Raw genomic sequence first — 21,408 nt, forward strand, 5'->3', positions numbered from 1 at the left:
AGCTCACCTCGAACCATAAAAGTAAAAGCTTGTTCAAGCTCGAGCACGTTCCAACACCAATATTCCTTAACAAACTTAGCTCATTAACGTTAATACTCAGCTTGATTCGGCTCATTTACACCCTACGTGCAATATTGTTATCAATTATCAAGTGACAAAATGCTTTGGAATCTCGAAGTTCAAAATCTTATACCAATGATATCTTACAACAAACAAATTCATATTGTAACACAATTTCGATGTTGCTACGTCTCATACTTTTATGTGTCCGTACCGATAAAGTGAATATCAGGTGGGGCCCTTGGCCCAAATCAAGTATGGTTCGGGTCGGCAGGTTTTACGTCCCTGTTTGTGGGCCCACATGTGGGCCTTACCTTGGGCTTAATGGGTTGATTCGTGAAGGGCCCCAAAGGTAGATAATGGTTACGTACTACTATTGGCATATTGCATATGTATTGCTTATACATTGGTAATGCACTATATGCATGTGTTTTTCGTAGTTTACTAATAATGCCATGATCCGGGCCCGGGCCTTTAGGTTTTCTTGTATCTATGTAACTAGGGCCAGGGCCCAGGGGTATTCAAGGTCTGGATAGTGTGTCGACTAGACCTGGTTATTAGACGGGTCAGTGTCAACGAGGGTCATTAGCGAGGTTGAGTATTAGAGGGCCACTTTTAAAAGAGCTGTAATAGATCTGGTTGATGCGGGTTAAGGGTCAATAGCGGATCGATAGCGGACATGTCAATAAACTAACAAAAAAAGAGATGAATATAGACACTTAATTTAAATACTAATCTATTCATATGCTTACTTTTAAGTTGTCTATTTTCTTTTACTAGACTATTTGGCTGATATTCTGACTCTGTATCGACCCTGTTCAATTAAGGCTATATCCACTAATCACCATGTCCAATAAAGATCATTTTACATCGACCTTAACCCTTTATCCAATGGTTCGACTACTAGCCATATCCAATAACCAGGTCTAGTATCAACATATATATGATTTATAATCCCGCAACAACAATTGGGAGGGGACTGGAACCTATCCACCCAGAACTCGCCCCGAATCCGGATTAGCCTTAAGGTTGAACCGGGTGCTAACACCAAAAAAAAAAAAAAAAATCCCGGTTAATTATTAAATTGTTAATTATATCGATCAATTAGTATTGTTTAAGGTGTCAAGACCGTTCCATAATTACTCTTTCGTCTAATAGTTTTTGTCACAATGTTCTCTAATGAATTATTTAGTTACAAATTAATTGTATTCACGTCATGAATAGTATTCAACTCTCAAATCATAAAAATGCATACTATATACAATTATTTCAATTAATAAAACAATAGGAAAAGACAATAAGGAGTAATTACACACAATATTGGGAGATCTATCGATCAAGGGATGAGGACACAAAACCAATATATATTCAACATTGATAGAGATAGTCAACTAAAGTCAATTGATGTTTTGTGCATTATTATTATTATTTTATTTTCATATATTATTTTCTAGATAATATATCATCAAATTTGCTCTTTATTTATTGTTATTTAGTAAGCACTGTAATTCCAAAAGGCGAAAATCTCACCCTAGGGACTTCTACCGCCGCCTGACCATTCGAGTATCGTGTAGGAGGTAAGTCGCAGCATGTACTCAATTGGTCAATTTACCATGAACACGCTATACATTTTCAAACAATTGACTTATTTGCCCATTATATATATGAGGACATAAAGTATTGCTCAATAATATAATGGATGTACCATTTACGATCTACAAACTTAGTATGTGCTAAGTAGCAAAATTCCATCCTAAGATCAACTTGTAAAAGTAAGACAAAAATGAATTTCTACTTGTATGTATATATTATCTTAATTGAATTATTTGGTTAAAAGTTCACCATTCTTTTCGAATTTTATTATTTGTTTGGTATACAGATTACTTTTGGCAACCAATCCAACTAATTAACTATAATTTTAGTATCTAGATTATGAGTTTTGAGGCTTGTCATCATTTCATAAGTCATCCTCATAACAACCCTTGCACTAACCTACTTACTATGACACTAGGTTGGGCCAAAAATCGGTACAGACACGGACACATCTCAACACGAAAAAAGCGCAACACGACACGTTATTGTATGCAGGCTTGAGTCATATTTTTCTTGGAAAAGTACCACAAAACATAACACGGCTAAATTAACCGCTAAAATATGCAAATTTTTTGTTGGGCTTTGCATTTTGACACAAGAATTAATGAGGAGTTAAAATAAAGTCCAATAATAATGCTATAACTTGTACCTACCTATAATACTCACCTTCAAAACATAAAGTGGGACAAGGGTAGAATTGAAATTGCATCTTACAAACCGTTCCAAAAAAGAAACGTGTCAATTAAAAAAAAAAAATGTTCCAAAAAGGAATGTGAGTTAAGTGGTCAACTAAAAAACACGATGAAGTAAACTGTATAAATGGAACAAGGGTAGATTTCAAAAACTGAATAAATGGCAAAATTTTTGTCAGAAGTGGGGTTCGAACCCACGCCCTCGTAAGAGGACCAGAACTTGAGTCTGGCGCCTTAGACCACTCGGCCATCCTGACTTGTTGAGAATATTCTGTGTTTTAATTTACATAACATAATAAACATTATCATTGGAACTTAATTGATTAATATATTGTGTTAGGGTATAGTTAATGTGTAACAAACCCTATCATATTCGGATTTAATTTGTAAAAACGAATGTTTTATCTGAGCCAAAAAGTATAATTTGAAAATATAGTTGCACTCATGTCAAAACAAATTTGACCCTGTTTGACGGTAGCAATTCAGGGACTCGTAAATTACTAATATTAACAACTGCTACTTTGACAATTAACCTTTACCCGCTATTATTTGGCAACTATCTGCTTATAGTTTCCGCTACTTTGACAACTAACATTTACCCGCTACTAGTTTTAAACTCATGATTCACGAGTTCACGACCCTGAAATCATCGAATTCTTCCTTCTTCTCCATGTTCATATTCATATTTATAGAAATCTAGAAAGCAGTCCATGCTATTTTCAGAATTCCAGCATCAGTTTCATTTGATTTCATATTCAGATGCAGGAATTCTGAAAACACTTGATTTGCAGAACATTGACATGCAGAAATCTGGAAAGCAGTCCAGTGAACTGACTGCTTTACTGTTATACTTCAGTTGAATGACAAAATTCGTTGAACTTGGATCAAATTCGAGTTTATTTCTCAGTATAAACACAAAAACCTACTCCGTAATAATGTCAGAAAGATTCAAAGAAGTATACATACTACATATGAATGAAAAAACACGACTTTCTTCAGTTCACTAAACAAAGAGGTATACAATCGAAAGGTTAATCCTGCTAATTCTCTTCTAGACCTGATCAACTATAGCCCGACCCAAAAAAGTATGGGTTCGGGCATCCCCAAATACCCATTTTAGACCAGAGCCTAAGCCCGGCCCAAAAGCCTGCATCAAGTTTATGGGTTTGGGCACGAGTTTTGTGCTAAAACCCGACCCGGCCCAAATTTTGATCGCCTCTGTTCTCTTCATGTTCGGTGCTTCTCTTCTCCATCTCTTCCTCAACAAGAAGTTTACCTTCCACGAATTCACACGACTGAATGGCCACCCCGAGCTGCTTTTGAATCTTCTTCATCACGAAAACTTCGTGCTGTTCACAAATGCTAACCACAACACCCTTCCTTCCTAGCCGGCCCGTCCTTCCAGCCCGATGTGCATAGTGAATCGAGTCCGTGGGCAAGTCAAAATTCACAACAAGATCACACTCTGCAACATCCAAACCTCTTGCAGCGAGCTCGTTCGTCACGAGTATTCTCAACTCCCCATTTTTGAACTTCTTTAGAACAGTTGACCGGGCCAGCTTGTTCAAATCCCCGTGAAGTTCTGCAGCTTGAATCCCACGCGCCTCCAACTTGTACACAGTGTCCTTCAACTGTCTGTTTAAGTTCATGAACACTATAACATACTTAGCATCAAGTGCATGAACACATCTTCTTAATGTATCAACCTTGTGCTGTAACCTAGCTGTGCAGTAATAATGCTTCAGAAGCGGTGGTAAACTCTCAGATGATGCGGGAGATGGTGAGTTCGAGTTCTTGGAGTTTACTGAATTCACCGGGCCAGATGTCGGGTTCGGGGTTGAATCAAGTGGGGTCACACTTTTGGCTCTGACAAGAACCGGGTCTCTTCCCCAGCTTAAAGCCGCTCTTACTACTGAAGTTGGCACAGTTGCAGACACCATTATAGTTTGCCGTTCAGTTCGAGGGTTGTTCCCCGTTTGGGAACCAACTACTGACTTCTTTTTCCCGACATGTTCCAGAATCCTGTGCATATCTTCACGAAAGTTGAACGCAAGAAGTTCATCTACTTCGTCCAACACCAAAAACCGACATCCATGTGTATGAAGCTTACCAGCAGCACTAATCTCAGCTATGCGGCCTGGTGTACCAACAACAATGGCGGGCTTGTTTTTCTTAAGAGCTTCTTCCTGCCTCGATCTGTTAGCACCCCCTACCAACTGCTGAACCATTCTCTTATGTGTGGGTCCCAATAGCTTCTCAACTTCCCGAACAATCTGCATTCCCAGTTCCCTAGAAGGAGCAACGATAACCGCTTCCACATCCTTCTTCTTTCCAGAATCTTCCGGAATACCAGATTGCTTCTTCTTAAGAGGGCCCACCTCGGAGAGTATTGGAAGTAAATACGCGAGAGTTTTCCCGGACCCAGTGTAGGATTGGATCACAGCATCATGCCCTTTCAAAACAGTTGGAACTGCAGTTGATTGTACATCAGTAGGAACTGTAAAACCTTCCTCTTCTAATCTCCGTAACAACAATGGTGGAAGTCCTATTTCAGGAAATGATTCGGCAGCAAATGGAGCTCCCTCTATTTCAATGGAGTTTCTCACAGTATTCACACTAGCTTCTTTGACACGAACTAGCTTTGTTTTCCTTTTCGGCACTTCAATTGTAGTAGGATTCAACTCACCAACTCTATCAACTTCACTCCCTTTACTTGTTTCCACTTTATCTCTAAACCCGAGGCTAGCAAGAGTAAGTGGGGTATTTTCGTTCCTTAATCTACTAAGAAACCGAACATTTCTGGGGTAACAAGCTGTTCTAGGAACAAGTAATAATCTCCCCAATGGTAAAGACTCCCCTACTAGGAAAAGCAAGCGTGATGACAACAATGCTGGCATTTTCAGAAGATGTTCTTAAACTATTGTTAATCAACAAACAGTTTTGTTACCCAGCACAAGGTAAGATGTTCTTTAACCAATTGTTAATCCAACAATCAGTTTCTTTACAGCACAAGGTAAGATGTTCTTGACCAATTGTTAATCAACAAACATTCCCATTACAGCACTAGTTTCAGAGTTCAGACTGCCCAGAAAATTACCAATTGTTAATCAACAAATAGTTTTGTTACCGAACAAGAACAAGATAACGCAGCCGGTTGGTAACAAAGGCTTCAGAGTTCAGACTGCCAATAAATAACCAATTGTTAATTAACAAACAGTTTCTTTACAACCCATTAACATGAAAATCAATCAATAACCAATAATTATAAATTCCACATGCTTCAGACTGAAAGAACACACAAGAACTAAAACCCAACAAATAACCAAAAATTATTGCTCAAATTCAGCTCAATCAAACCCTAATTAACAGTTCTTAAACTATTGTTAATCAACAAACAGTTTCGTTACTAACACGAGGTAAGATGTTCATTAACCAATTGTTAACCCAACATATAGTTTGGTTGCAGCACAAGGTAAGATGTTCTTAATCAATTGTTAATCAACAAACACTCCCCATTACAGCACTAGCTTCAGAGTTCAGATTGCCCAGTAATCAACCAATTGTTAATCAACAAACAGTTTCTTTACAGCCCATTAACATGAAAATCAATCAATCACCAATAATTATAAAATCCACATGCTTCAGACTGAAGAACACATAAGAGTTAAAACTCACTAACTAACCAAAATTAGCACCAATTACTGCTCAAATTCAGCTTAATCAGACCTTAAGAAACAGTTCCTTCAACAACCCATTAACATGGAACCAATTATTGCTCAAATTCAGCTTAATCAGAGTATCAGACCCTAATAAAATGTTCCTTTAACAACCCATTAACATGAAAATCAATCAATAAAAAAACCTGGTTGAGAACTTATAAAATCCACAGCAAAATTACTACCACTCACTTACTCAGTTGCCTGAAATCTTACTTGAAATCGAAAAGAGTTTAGCAACGAAAGAAATTGAGTGGTTTACCTCAAGAGAGAGAGAGACCGCGACTCTGGAATTCGATTTCTGAAAAAAAAAATGATCCTCAAAACCTCATTTTGGGGAATTGGAGAAGACGGAAAATCTGGTTTGAGACTGTGGAGGGAGAAGATAATGAGGATATTAAGTGAGGTATTTTTTTTCTAAATGGCATTCTAGACCTAAAATACTCTTATGAAAAGAAAAAATAAAAAACCATTTAAAAATACTTCATTTTCTAAATAAAAACATTTTACTCCTAAATTTTTTTACTCAAAATGCTTAGAAATTACACGACATATTGTAAAAGTTATACGCAAACGTAAATAACAATGAAAATATGTAACAAAAATAACTACATAATTCCGTATTATTTTTACTTGACCTGATCCACACTAATATTATTATCTTATGAATTACAGCAACCCTATGTTTTTAAACGATTCGACATAAAATCACTTTATTAAAGCACAAAATATACTAATGACACCCATCTAATACATTTTTCATAATAATTATACACGTCACGTCAAAATAAATTAGAATCAAGTTGTTGAATTTTTTTTTAAGACATGGTCCACACTAAATTGATTGTGGACCAGATCCATTTAAAAATTAGTGCAAAATTTCACTTATTTGGTAATTTGACAAGCAAACCAACTATTAAGATAACCAAAAATTCTTAGATGCATCCGGATATGTCGTGCACCCAATGTACTTTTATGTCTATTGATAGTCCCTTATATTTTCTCTTCACGTGTAAGGAAAAAGACGTGAGAGGATGTAGGATGCACTCGGGTGGCACCTTAGATGTGCTATAAAATACATAGTAAAATCACATAACCCTTTATTGACTTTTACTGTAGTTAGCAAGTACTTTTGCTAAAAATCAATATTCAAGCAAGCAAATTACCAGTATTGATTGACAGTATCTATTCACAAGAAAGAAGCTTAACAGATTACAAATACAGAGTTTGGACATTCTTCCTAAAGATTTGTGTACATGCCACAAGAAAATACTCATCTGTTCCTAAATAGGTGTCCATATTGAGGGAATTCACGGTAATTAAGAAAAATGAAAAGTGTGTAAGAAAAACAACGATTATGAGTGTTTTTTTTTTGGAGAAAGAATAAAGTAGATGATTGTTTATTAATAAAGTGCAAATAAAAGTGGATGTGGGATGGAAAAGTGGAAAAAGTTTTTATCCAAAAATAGAAAGAAGACAATTATTAAGGAACTGCTTGATTTAGAATTATGGACACTTATTTAGAAACCGATGGAATACGTATTACGTGTGAAGTATCTTTCTTCCTTTCGGAGGGTGCAGCTCGTGTCAATCCATTCACATTTGCGGCCATAGGAGAGTCGGTCGCAACACCACCAGCCACCAGCCACCAGCCACCAGCCGCCAGCCACCAGCCACCAGGGCAAACCTCTTTTTCATAAAATTTTCACTATAAACACCTCAGAAACTCAGATACTAAGTTTAGGACGAAATTCTGAACCGACAAATCTTGAGGTAATATCATCTATACAAGCCATACGAATTCTCTCGGGTGTAGCAGGATTGTCAAGAGGAAACCATCCACTGTAACCTGCTTCTGCTCTAGCAGCTGTAATGGCATCCTTGATAGCAAATAAGACAGCAGAAGCTAGGAAGAAAGGAGGCTCGCCAACGGCTTTAGAGGAATGTATTGCCTTCACATTTGGAGAACCCTGCATATATATCAACCCAACAGTAGAATAAGTTATAGCAAAATTTAACCAAAGTCTGCAGATATCAGATTCTGTAAATTAGTACGAGAACGGAGAGACGGCACATCAAAGGGGCATCGCAGAGGTACGCTGGTAATTTCGCATCACATAAACACGCCATTGGCCTTAATTTTTATACCATTGTTCTTATTTTATACACCATTGTTCTTATTTTTATACCATTGTTCTTCTATCTTATTATATCAACCCAACAGTAGAAGATGTTATAGCAAATTTAACCCAAAGTCTAAGAATTGGTTATATAATTAATGTTGCATATAAATACCCAAAACTAAGGTAGCTGATTTGGTAGCATGTATTTGGTTTTTTGATGTAAGTGTCATGAAGTCTAAAGTTCGAGCCCCAACACTTGCTTTTTCTAAATTGTATTATTCTATTTTATTTCGCTCACAAACATTTTATTTTTCATGATTATAAGATATTGTAATATTATTCGAAAGATATAAAGACTTAAATTAACTAAGACCTCGGAAATTTAAATTCTACTGTTTTGTTTTGATACTTAAGATATAGATTGGCCCCCCTAACAAAAATATTCTGGCTTCGCCCCTGGTCTGCAGATAGCAGATTCTGGTATACTGTTTTGGTAAATTAGCTACCAAGCCGTTTGAACTTGTAATATCACATGTAAGGACAACTTAAAACAATAACACACGGATAATAAGGGATCACTTGACTTCGAAAGAAAATATGTATACGTTTCTGAGTTTCTCTTGTTTACTACTCCCTCCATTCTTGAAAGGTCTTCCCATTTCCCTTGCGCACATTTTCCAAAGCACATTTTGTACAATATGTCTAGTTACATGTTAGTAAAAATCATAAAAATTTTGACATTGTTAAAGTACTCATTGAGACGAATCAAACAAGACCCAACACGACTATGTTTTTTTCTTACATATCGGAAAGAATTTTGAAGATTCTCTTATACTGTGAATAGTGTTAAGATTCCAAATGGGAAGAACTTTGTGGAACGGAAGGAATACATTGCAAAAGAATAGACAGAACCCAGTCTACTCTTTCAAAACACATTAGTTAGAAAACACCACCGTAATTTTTGACTAGTCAAGTCTATTCTTGTGGTAAATCCTACCATTTTCACTCTACTCTTTACAAAACACCCTTGCTAATAGTAGTGAAGAAAATACTCATTTCCTAGAAACCAAATTTCAAAATGATATAAAACACACAAGATTTTAGCCATTAGCATTTAGCTCAAGCTTTCTTCTTGCATGCATGCCCCTCCGGAATCCAGAAGCATTGAATTGAAGCACATACTATAACAAGGGTGTGGATTAATTGATTTATTGGAAGCGTACTCAATCAACCAGATGATGTACATTGAAGCAACCGGAAATAACATACTTCCTCTGTTCTTATTTACATGACATAGTTATTTAGTCACGTGACTCATGTTTGCCAATGCACGATTTCAAACATTAATATCTTCAATTATGGATAAGAAAAAATTATAAAAAGTTAATATTTAAAACATATTTATTGAGATGTATCTAATAAGACCCCACACGACGATATTTTTTCTTAAGTATAAATCACAAAAGGAAGTCAAATGAGCTTGTCTGAATAGTGCCCAAAACCCAATTGTGCTATCTTAATAAGATACGGAGAAAGTATACTAACCTTCAAAAGAGAGACACTGAATTTTGAGGGAACATCATTTAGCGATGGTATTTTGTAGTTCCCAGGTCCACATGTGTACAGGAATCCAGGAGGTATCCACTTATGAGCAGCATCTCCCCACTTGAGCTCCTCTAAAGCAACCCAACCCAGCCCCTGTATGAATGCCCCTTCAATCTGAAATAAACATTGGGTGTAAAGAATGAATATGCAGGATATATAGTTATATACAGTAATGTTCTGAACTGCTTTCCTCTGATTAATAAGTGACTATCCTGTGTTCTATGAAAACAAGAGATAGAGTCATATCATCCAGATACGAGCAGCAAAACAGAATTAAACTACTGCAGTCAATCATATACCAAACACCAGTCCTAGCCCGCTCTGACTATATGTAGTTTAAACGCGGCCACAACTTCAAGCGACTATAACCTTCCAATCACCTTAAACATAAAAATAAAATAAAAATCATTTTCTCTATGGTCATACCGTAAGGATTCACTGCTCCTTGGAGTTTTAAGTTGATTAATCCTTCACGGCCCTTTTGGTAGCCGGTAATAAATGGTGGGAATGAGAATAAATCTTAGTGTTATTTGGCAAGAAAATAACATCATGATGTCCAATTGTCCATAGTAATGAAACTTTGTCTCAAACTTTTTCTTCATAAATTTACATTCCCACTTAATACCACTCCCCAAATGGATGGTAATGGAAATTTATAAAGAAAAAGAGATAATTTTGAGTGAACTAGCATCACCATGGGAATGGATATTGATTTTCTTTACAAATTTACATATAAATTCATTCCCATTGACACCATTTATGGCGCCTACCAAACGGGCCGTCAAAGTAATCACTAGAAAGAAGAAAAATGGAGCTTGATGACAAACGGAACTTCTGACCAGCATAAATGATGCAAATGCAAGAATATGGGGTTGTAAACTTATAACCAAACCATACTTCCCCAACCATTCATGGAGAGTTATGCAGTGGAAAGTACCTGACCAACATCAATGGCCGGATTAAGAGAATGTCCAAGATCGAGAATGATGTTTGCATCTCTTGTGTGGAAATCTCCGGTCAATGTGTCTATTTCGACCTCAGAAAAAGCAGCACCATACGTGAAATAACTGAAAGGTTTCCCCTTAGAAGTTTTCCAGTCAAAGCCAATATCAGGAGTAGCATGAAAACCATGAGCAGATAGGTCTATTCTCTCCAGATAGCATGCTTGTGCCAGCTGAAAGTAACAAAAGTGGTCATCATCTCCGATATTTTTTTTAAAAATGGCAATGTTATTATCTAGACATATTACACATACCTCAGCAAATGAAAAAAAGTTGCGTTTTGAAGCAATCGGATCCATCCTTGCTTTTATTTGCTCACAAGCATCTAATGTCGCAGCACCGTACATATCAGAACTTGCTGATGCTGCAGTTGGTGATGAATTTGGAACCTGTTTAGCAGAATAAAGAAAGAGGAAAATACAAGTGAATTTTGTTACTCTAAAATAGGAGTTTTTTTCATATTTACCACCTTTTAAGTTTCAGGTTTTTGAATTACCACCTTATAAAATATAATTTCATATTTACCTCATATTCACCACTTTTTAGCGAATTTTATCCGATTTTTCATCCATGTGAGCTCCACTTAACCAACTTCTTTAATTTTCCTCATCTTTCATTAGGTTTCCAATTAAAGAAGTTATTTAAATAGGGTTCAAATGGACAGAAAGTTGGATGAAAACCGTTAAGAGGTGGTGAATTTAAAACATTTCATAAATTTAAGGGGTAAATATGAAATTACATTTTATAAGGTGGAAAATACAAAAACTTGAAACTTAAAAGGTGGTAAATAACAAAATATCCTCTAAAATATTAATGAATAAGAATTTGACATTTTCTGCTGGTTCGTTACCTTATCTGTACTAGTCTCTGATATGAATACAGAGCTAAGAGGAATGCTAAAAGCAGAAGCAGCAACCTGGGCAACTTTTGTATGTAAGCCTTGTCCCATCTCAACACCCCCATGAGTAACTAGTACTGTGCCATCAGTATACACTTGGACAAGGGCGCCTGCCTGCATTTATAGCAATCAATAACTTCAATAAAAAAAAACAAGAGCAGAATTAAAGAATCTCCTCTCCCTCCTCACTATATACTATATAGATACATGTACATTGTAAAAAACTGCATACGACTATATCTAGACAGTTTATTGGTCAAAGTTTAAGAAACCAGACCTCAAAGTCTATAGGAGGCAATCTTTTCCTGGCAGAGGGAAGCTAGTGACCTTAACAGTTAACAGCTTAACTTGGAAGCGCGTGATAAAATGTAGGGTCAACCATATTTACAAATATAGAGTGCACATTGGAACGGCTACATTGTGGGCTCACATCAAGGATCAAATTGTCATGCATAATCTTTCAACCAAAACGCCAAAAACTGATACAGAACCTTTCAATATATTCCAGAAAGAAAAGAAAGAGAGGAGAAAAGAAGGAAAATTTCAAAAGCCAAATGGAGTACTAAATCAATTCCAGTTGACATTGGTTTGTTATTCAATACAACTATGTTCAGGTATTATAGTTCAGAGACACATACTAAGTTCTCCATTCACTTACTTTATTTTGTGTGTGTGTGTGTGTGTGTGTGTGTGTGTTGGGGGAAGGGGGGGGGGTGTAAAATCTCAAAGATCAACTGGCATCAACAGGTTGGTATGTTGCTTATGTTCGAGGATCTAATAAGAGTTAGGTTCCAGGGTTCTGGTTCTAGTATTTTAAAATGCCATGACAACTTCACTTGGTCAAGACGTTGCAACTTGCACATTCTACAAGTGTAACGCAGTCAAGAAGATAAAGAAAAAGTAACTTAGGACCTCGATTTGTCTGCTTAATGCCCAAACTATAGCAAAAGAAATCGAACATCTCATTTTGTTGGTTAAAAACTTAACATCTATATACAGATATACTTACAGAATAAATAAATAGGCTTATAAAATGTTGGAAGATCTGGAGGCAAGTACATACCGAAGAAAATTATTCACGTCACTCAGCTTAAGTAAACAAACATTCAAGAAAAAATGAAGTGGAGAGGACAACAAGGAGAATTCGGTACCCACGTTTTCCCTTTACACAAATAAAACCAAAGGACGATGACAGCACAGCACAACAACAACTACAAATCCGTGCTGACTTTGTGTCTAATCACTTATGGGCCATGCTACAGTGCTGCACCCATCAAGGAGGAGGAGAGTTGGACCACTTATAAGTCAAAGAGGGTTCCATCCCAAAACCTATGACAATGGAAGGATTTTCTCCAGAGGCTAAAAATTGGTCAACAACTCAAAATCTCTCCTCTTCTACAATGTGGGGGACAAATCAAAAAGTCTATTGCATAATAGCTTACCTGATTCATAAACTTAGTTGTAAACGAGATGCCAAATTTAGTGGGAATCATAGCAATTCCACGTTTTTTCCATCGATTTTGAACATTAAACTCATCAACCTCTGCACGTGCCCGTGGAAAGTTGCATGATAATTTGAGTTGATTCCACAGCTCAGGCAATGTGAAATGCTCGAGGACTTGGCCATAGTGCAATATTGATCCTTCACTTTGGAAGTTTATTTCCTAAGACAATACAAATTTGAGAACATTTTATAAACCTTAATCACAGGAATACTCACAACTAATACGCTAAATTTCATCAAAAAAGAAAATATCTTTATAAGCTTTATAAGCAAAGCCATAGTACCACACAATGAAGCAAATATAGCTATTAGTCTTACCCTGATCTCCTCCGGGCTCTTTTTGAGCTCCATGGCTATCCTCTGGATCCAGTTTTCGACAATAAGCATCCCTTGCGGGCCACCGAATCCACGGAAGGCAGTGTTGCTTGGAAAATTAGTGAAGCAAACATTTCCATTTATGCGAATATTTGGTATCTCATAAACATTGTCCGAATGAAACATTGCACGTTCAAGGACAGGAAGAGAGAGATCATGTGAATTTCCGGCATTGTTATATATCTCAAGGTCCAAAGCAAGCACCTTCCCCTCATTTGTAAATCCTACCTGTATACAGTGGTTTACTTAAGTCAAATATATTTCAAAACTGAAATTCATGAAACCAGTTCATAAAAAGCTATTTCCATAAAGTTGCAGTGTGACAATCTCGTTTCTTCTCAGCAAGTGAAAAGCATACAGAGTGATGGAGGTAGCTTATTTGATGCAATTACAAGTTGTGAATAACCTTTGATAAAAAGAATTGAGGTGCTAATGGGTAATACTCTGATCGTGGCATTTCAAAACACAATTATGCATTACCTTACAGTACATAACAAACCACATTAGGTGTTACCTTATTTTTTTTCTTTTTTATCTTTGTTGGAGCTTTTTGTTTGGAATGAAGATGCTACTCGGTGGAGAAATAACCCAAATGCAAAATCCAACAATGTGTGAGGTGTTCTACTGTTGTTTTAGTTTTCAATATGTTACAACAAGCATGCTAATCACAGCCATCATAGTCATACTAGCCAACTAGAGAAATTAAACTATACCTTATACTTCCCAAGAAAGCTGTGACGCTGTCCAGTTATCATCATGTCTACATCTCGGTCTAATGTAAGTTTTACAGGCCGGTTTAACAGATAAGATGGAACAGAAGCTGCAGCAGCAATAAAAGCTGACCTTGTCTCCTTGCCACCAAATCCCCCACCAATTCTCTTAGTTTTGCAAACTACTTTTGACATAGGAAGACCGAGTACGTGACTGACATACTTCTGGTGCTTCTGCGGTGCCTGCAGAAGGATAATAATAATGACAATCCTTTACTTAAAAAGGGAAAATTTACATGCTTAAGACATCTAAAACTAAAATTTAACACAATGCCGTTAATTTTATGTTGGATAAGAGAAACAAGAAACTATAAACTGATGCATAATAAGTGGTATTTTTATCAACTATTAAGTGCGTATTTTCTCCCATTTTTATCCTTTTTCCATCCTCATTGTGCTTTTTCTAGCTTATTTTGCTCAGTTTTGGATAATTGTTATAGTTGTAGGTCTTACGTAAATTTTAGTTAATTTGTCACTTTTCTAAAATTAATTTATGTTGGATAAGAGAAACAAGAAACTTTAAACTGATGCATACCTGAGTAGATGAGATCATATGGACCTCATTACCACTGTCTAGGGTCCACACTAAACTGCTCATTGATTCCAAGTAGAAATGTTCCTGACCACCTACTTGTACTTCTCCTTCTATGATCCTGTCACATTCATTTGACTGAAAGCAGATATCAACGTCACCTTTCTTGAATTGCCTTTCTGAGCCAGGATGAAAACTTTCAGATTTAATTGCGTCCTCTATAGATAAAATAGGAGTCAGTTCTTCATACTCCACATGCACACTCCTCGCTGCCAGTTTTGCATTTTCATGAGTATCAGCAACAACTACACCGATCACCTGTGAAATTCACAGATACTTGTTCGGAAGCTGCCTAAATAAGATTCAAACAAAGCATTATATTTTGAAAAGATTATTACCTGACCCACACAAGTTACCAATTTCGAAGCAAAGAGCTCCTCATCAGCAACAACTGGTCCAATATCATTATCCCCTGGGACATCTTTGGCATAAAATACGCCTTCAAAACCAGGTAAAGACTTGGCACTCGAATCATCAATTGAGACTATGTGGGCATGAGGCTTTCTGCTCAGAATCAGTGCAGCATGTAAACCATTAGGTGGCATTGCCATATCATCAGCATATTCTGCCTCACCTGTGACCTAAAACAAGTGACATACTAATATGGTAAGAGTGCTGAAATTACTGTATGAAATCTGGCTTGATAAACAAGATTGAAAAACAGAAATAAAGAATAACCACTAAAAATCATCAGATGCTTTACATTTGAAGTTATGTTACATTACTGATGCCAATTTCAGCTTGTACCTTTGTAATGAATAACCATTTGTAATAAGCAGATAGAAAAAGTTATAAAGTTTAGTAACTGTAAAAAGTTACACTATTCCACCTGCCCCCAAAAGATTAAAAAAATAAGCTATATATATTAGTAACTGTAAAAATACCATTAACCTTCCTTGCCCCAGTGGTTTAAGGAGCCAGTAAGGTATTTTGAACCTTTGACACAATGTTCAAATCCCATCTTCTATCCAGTTTTTGTTTTTTCCCCATTTCTCATTGGTTTGGCGTATTCATTTTTGTATTTGTTTCGCTTTCTTTTTTTTATTTTCTTTTTTCCTTTTCATTTTTGTATGTAAACAGTATTTGAATAAATGAACATGTCCAAGTTTAGTACTCCATGTATTTTATACTCCAATGAACATTTTTAAACACACTATTATACACTGTATAATGATAAATAAATTTTTTGAGAAAGAAAAGGGATATTCCAGAGATCATTGTTGCACACCTGAAGTGCTGCAGATAGATGAACCTCTGGAGACCCCACAGCTGTTCCATGTTTGACAATCTCATAGTCCTGACTCCCAATAACAGATGGCCTATGTGATGGTTGTATAGCTGAAAGATATGATGGCGGTATAGTCTCTGGCAAAGATTTCTTTACATCCAATTCTTGAGACACCCACCAAAAAAATTTGAAGAAAAAACTCAAAGTCAAAGATTTTCTGAACTCCACCATCCCACCTGGTGCATCTTCCTTCAGTAAAACATCCTCCTCCAAAACTTTTAAGGCCCCCTCTAGCAACTCCTTGTTCCAACTCTTTCCTATGAGAAAAGCCTTTGTATTTGAAGCGATAAAAGAAACGGCAGCAACACCTCCATATACAATTGATGCATCTGAAACAAGCCATTCTTCGTCCTTTTTCTCAAGATGAACACGAATCCCGGCATTCACTAGTGCAATATCATCATCTCTGCGATGAGCCTGCTTAAACTCTTTTACAAACTCAAAAGGCCTAGTCCATGGTAAATGTATTGATAGTAGAATCTCATCACTTGACAGATCGACCTTACGATAGCCCAGGAAAAACCTTTCTGCCAAAACTTTTCTGATGTTTCCCTTGCTATCAATAATCTGAAACTTTGCTCCAGCAGCCATCCAAAGAGGATTCAAATCTGATATTGGACTAGCGGTGCATATATTCCCACCAACAGATGCAACATTTCTTATCTGAGTTCCAGCAAACCATTTTATTTGCTCAATTAAAGCATTACAGGATGAAATTTCATGTGCAGCACGCTCTAAAGAAACACGTCTTAAAACACTTAGAAGCTCAGACAGTGTCACAGCAGCACCTATCTCTAATTCATCGTCTTTCACGTGTAATATATTTAACTCCGGCACCTGTGCAACTGATACAAGAACTTTATACTGCATTCTCTTCAGCCTCATTTCAATTCCAACCTCAGTGTTACCGTTTACCAACTTTGTATCTGGATATTTGGCTTTTAACTCAAGGACATGTTGAAGTGATAAAGGTCTATACCATTTAAGCCCGCCAAAACCACTCAAGCTCAAAAAGGAAGATCTCCTTAGCAATAGCTCGGGAGGAAATATAAGCTCTCTATCATTGTATTTGCTACCATCAATATCACTGTAAGAAAGTTGTTTGTACCTTTCATTGCAAACCCCGCTTTCCTTCGTATTATTAGCGTTGCCATCAGATTTTTCCCCGCATGAGCAGGGTTTACCAGTCGATGGACAAATGAACTCATTGCCTTGATGACTTGCTGAGGTACCACAAGTGTATATCATGTTATCGGTTTTAGCAAAAACTCTGAAGGCATCCATAATTGGCCTATAACCTGTGCAACGGCACAAGTTCCCTGCCAGACTTTCTTCAATTTGCTGCTCAGTTGGAGGAGTTTGACATGATCTTAGTAAAGCATACATGGACATGACAAATCCAGGAGTACAAAATCCACACTGGGAACCATGTGAGCTTGCTAATGATTCCTGCAAAGATACATACAATAAACAATAGGGAAGCTTACAAACTGTCCTTCTTACATTAAAATTTGGTAGAAAAGTTCTATCCAGTTGACTGAGGAGCTTCAGAAAAAAAAAAAAAAAAAAGCTGAAAAATGGAAAATAAATCTTGGACTCGTGTCAGAGTTTCGGTTTTATCTCCTGCTTTGTTTCTAGAAAGAGTAGTTTGGCAATCTTCGCCAAAATTTTACTTCGGGATGGGGGAGTATTGCAGGCAAATCCACTGCGCAATGCCTTCATTACTAGCGGACGTAACGTTTTCAATAACATAATAGTGGATAGGATATAGTTAGCCATGAGTAAGTCTTGCTAAAACTTTTGCTACTTCGACTTTGCCAGATTGTTCATTGAATTACTAGCGAAAAAATCTCAAGATCTCAAAAATTCTGGAGTATTTATAATGATATACAAAGTATGATCTTCATGCCAGATGTTAAAATCACTCGGCACTTTACAACCTTCAATGAAATCATAAAGAAAATGCAGAAACATACCTGGACCGGGTGCAACCCCAGTTTGCGGTTCCCAATGCCCTCCACTGTGATTACATGCATTCCTTCTACAGAGTACAGTGGAGCCAAGCACGCATTTACCGCATGGTGCCTAGTAAAGGAAACAATATGAAAATTGAAACAATTTCTTCAATTTGGTTCGTTATTCATTAAGGATGAACAGTAGTAATAGAAGTAATTAAATAAATGCTAGACCCACACATTAATGTCCTAATCCTGCTGGAGCAAAGTGCAGCTATGCCAAAATCTCAAATGGAAGTAACTGTTACCAGGATTGTTTAAAAGATAAGCAAGTATAGGCCAATAGGGTGAGCCAAAATTTTGAAAATGAAACTTTATACCATTCTTCTTAGCTAACTCCGAACGGTGGGGGCGGGGATTGTAATACAGTCACCATTGCAACCATGGTCACGAATCACATTCACAACCACCACCATGTCAATTGATATGCTGGAAAATATTCCAATTCATCTTTGACACCATTGTTTTTTGGAGTATAGTTTTAGGATATACTGGGATAGCATTTGTATAATCAGAAGTTCTAAACATTTGTAGTGGCAAAGATATGTATTTTAAAGTTATCTAAAATGTGAATTCAGATAATATCAAAGTACTAAGATTCATCATGACATTAATAACGGTTATAAAGGATGATGAAACAACATGATGTTTTATAAGACTCCAAACTGCTTGCGGAACATTAAGTTGAAAAACCTTTATAGAACTTTCTATGACAGAATGGCCTTGATTCAATCACATGCTCCCTACACCCATTCGTAGCCCCCATAAAGTGCCAGCAACTTCCTGCACCATGGTTAGTTGATTACAGTCACCGTACTACCAGTTTGCCATTTCAAATTTTTCAGTAATATCTGTGAATAGTTGTTCAAAGGAAAAAACAAAGGTCCGACCACTAGACTACCAAACTGTCCAAGCAAAGAATGTCCTGAAGAGTTGCCAACTTATAGATGGACAGGCTGACGGCAATCATAACTTAAGATTCTTATAAAAGGAATACTCCGTCAGTCCAAGACTCCCAACAAGACATTATGTAATGTCACATATAGCTGTAAGTGAGTATGAGTCAAGCAAAACAGGAGAAAACAAGCACATAATTAAGTTAAAGAGAGACTCACACACATTTCTTGTGCTGCTGATCAAAGTAGGAGACCATAACTGTGCAAGCACCACAACCTCCTTCACCACAGCCTAATTTTGTTCCAGTTAGATTAAGATCTGCATCCAAAAGCATTAAAAAGGAACAGCACAGATCATGACGTGGTTATACAGAAACAAACAGAACATTATTGTTAAAGCCATATTCAAAGACGGCTAAATTGCCAAAATGTTATACCATAAATGCTGAATTCACCAAATTGGTAGGCCGTTTTAAGGTATTAAAAGAATGAAGAGGATTATTGGGGATTATTTTGTCTCTGTGTCTGAGTGAATGGGGTTCCCCTTATTTCGTTTTTCCCTATTTCCTAAGGTTCCCTGCTCCTTTCTCCTCCCCTTCCCCTACTTCCCTCCCCCTTCCACGGCCTCTTTCTCCTGCTTGTCTCCCCCCTTCCATTTCCATAGGAGATAAGAAAAACTGGTTACTCACTCAGTCACTCTATCTTAGCTTGATCGCTTGATGTCAAAGGCATTTTCCCAATGAATCAAACTATACATGACAAAATATTGGGAACGCTTGCAATTACCCATACTTTGTAGTGTTTTCTTCATTTGAGACAAGCATGAAACAAAAGAATGTATGGATGGAAAAGGAAATCAATGTTGTAAATGTAAATGTTGTCATATTCCCACGAAATACATAATTAATTTGCACAGCGTGTTATGTGCCTAGCCATGTCAATATCTTCTTTCGGATTTTGGTGTTGGAACATTCATGAATTCAGGTAGTGGTTGGATTATGTAGGAGAAATTCCTGCTACTCAATGGTGAATCCAAGTAAATTCATGTTACTAATCGAAAACAATTGAAACAAGACAATTGCAACAAGTTCATGTCGTCTCCGTGCCAAAAATGCTACTTGCACATAATTTCCTTAAATGTCTAAATTTGGATGAATGACAAAAAAGGAAATTTTGGTTCTTTTTTCTTAATCATCCTCCCACCCCACTCCACTTCAACTCAAGCTAAACCTTCAAAAGCGGAATCAACACTTATTTTCGCGAAATCCATCAATGAAACGACAGTTATTTCGAATTCGAGGGACTCGGGGACTATAATTGATCAAGAGTCCCCCACTAAAGCTAAAATGCTCAACCCTAACAAGCATGCAAGTCAATGATTTCCCCACCAAAGCCAAACATCATTCCTCAATAATAAATCACAGTATTAACAACTACATAATTCCTTAAGATCACGAACTTCACAAACTACATAAATTAATACGAATCATGAACAATTTCGAACTCGATGAATTTATAAAGAACAATTCAAATAACAATTTAAAAATGGAAACTACATAATTCCTTAAAGATCACGAATTTCACAAACTACAGAAATCAATACGAATTATGAACAATTCTGTCAACCCAGAAAATTCAATAACAATGTAAACAACAAATTAAAAATGGAAATTAAGGAATAATGATAATACCTCGTAGATACTCAAGAAGAGTCAAGTGAGCTAAACCATCAGGAATTACTTTCCGAACACCATTGATGTAAATTATAGCTTCATTTGAATCTTTCGCTTCGATCACTCCAATTTCTTCTTCGCTTTTCAAAGATCCCATTATTTTTTTTCCCAAAATCACTGTGATTTCCTACTGATAAACAATCGTTTTCATGAATTTCCAAAGGTATTGTTAAAATTGGATAAACACTGGTTTTGTGAATTGAGCATTTGTAGTATTGTTTTCGATCGGTTGAAGAAAGCAAGATGAACACGATAATTCCTGGATAAATGTTTTTTAATCGTCTTTTTGTTTGGTAGTGAAATTAGTTTCTAAATAAAACCAAAAAATACTTCTCATTTACTTCACTTTTTTTCCAAAAAAAAAAATTAGTGAATTAATGTGACGGACAGTAATATCTCTTTTTAAACTTACATATTTATCGAAATTCTAAAATGTATGATATAATCTTGATTAGTTTCGAATGTTAATCAAGAAGATTGTCACGATATAACTCTTTTTAAGCTCTTGCAATAGCAAATTAGTAATCCACGACATAAGAATCATTTA

The 21,408-nt window shown here is 36.5% G+C and overlaps 2 protein-coding genes and 1 non-coding gene across 5 annotated transcripts; all 3 read right to left on the minus strand.

The window, feature by feature from the left end:
- Positions 1-2,518: 2,518 nt before the first annotated feature.
- Positions 2,519-2,602, minus strand: TRNAL-CAA (transfer RNA leucine (anticodon CAA)). The gene has a single exon. It is a non-coding gene; the product is annotated as a tRNA-Leu (tRNA).
- A 599-nt stretch (positions 2,603-3,201) lies between these two features.
- LOC110801620 (DEAD-box ATP-dependent RNA helicase 47, mitochondrial) lies at positions 3,202-6,483 on the minus strand. The gene is made up of 2 exons (XM_022006991.2): positions 6,324-6,483; positions 3,202-5,526 (listed from the first exon to the last, which is right to left on the minus strand). The coding sequence occupies exon 2, from the start codon at positions 5,240-5,242 to the stop codon at positions 3,530-3,532; it is 1,713 nt and encodes a 570-aa protein (XP_021862683.1). The 5' UTR covers positions 5,243-5,526; positions 6,324-6,483; the 3' UTR covers positions 3,202-3,529.
- A 666-nt stretch (positions 6,484-7,149) lies between these two features.
- On the minus strand, positions 7,150-21,151 carry LOC110801608 (xanthine dehydrogenase 1). Of its 3 annotated transcripts, none has more exons than XM_022006977.2 (14): positions 20,820-21,151; positions 19,348-19,447; positions 18,194-18,302; positions 16,158-17,666; positions 15,268-15,510; positions 14,873-15,187; positions 14,281-14,520; positions 13,511-13,795; positions 13,131-13,352; positions 11,641-11,802; positions 11,045-11,179; positions 10,727-10,963; positions 9,730-9,903; positions 7,150-8,031 (listed from the first exon to the last, which is right to left on the minus strand). In XM_022006977.2, the coding sequence occupies exons 1-14, from the start codon at positions 20,956-20,958 to the stop codon at positions 7,789-7,791; spliced, it is 4,113 nt and encodes a 1,370-aa protein (XP_021862669.1). In that variant the 5' UTR covers positions 20,959-21,151; the 3' UTR covers positions 7,150-7,788. The 3 variants fall into 3 exon arrangements, with proteins under 3 accessions (XP_021862669.1, XP_021862675.1, XP_056699110.1); XM_022006983.2 differs by having other exon boundaries at positions 19,352-19,447; positions 20,820-20,855; XM_056843132.1 differs by lacking the exon at positions 20,820-21,151 and adding an exon at positions 18,926-19,015 and having other exon boundaries at positions 19,352-19,420.
- Positions 21,152-21,408: the final 257 nt, after the last annotated feature.

Source organism: Spinacia oleracea, chromosome 4 (assembly GCF_020520425.1).
Source record: "Spinacia oleracea cultivar Varoflay chromosome 4, BTI_SOV_V1, whole genome shotgun sequence".
Taxonomy (NCBI): Eukaryota; Viridiplantae; Streptophyta; class Magnoliopsida; order Caryophyllales; family Amaranthaceae; genus Spinacia; species Spinacia oleracea.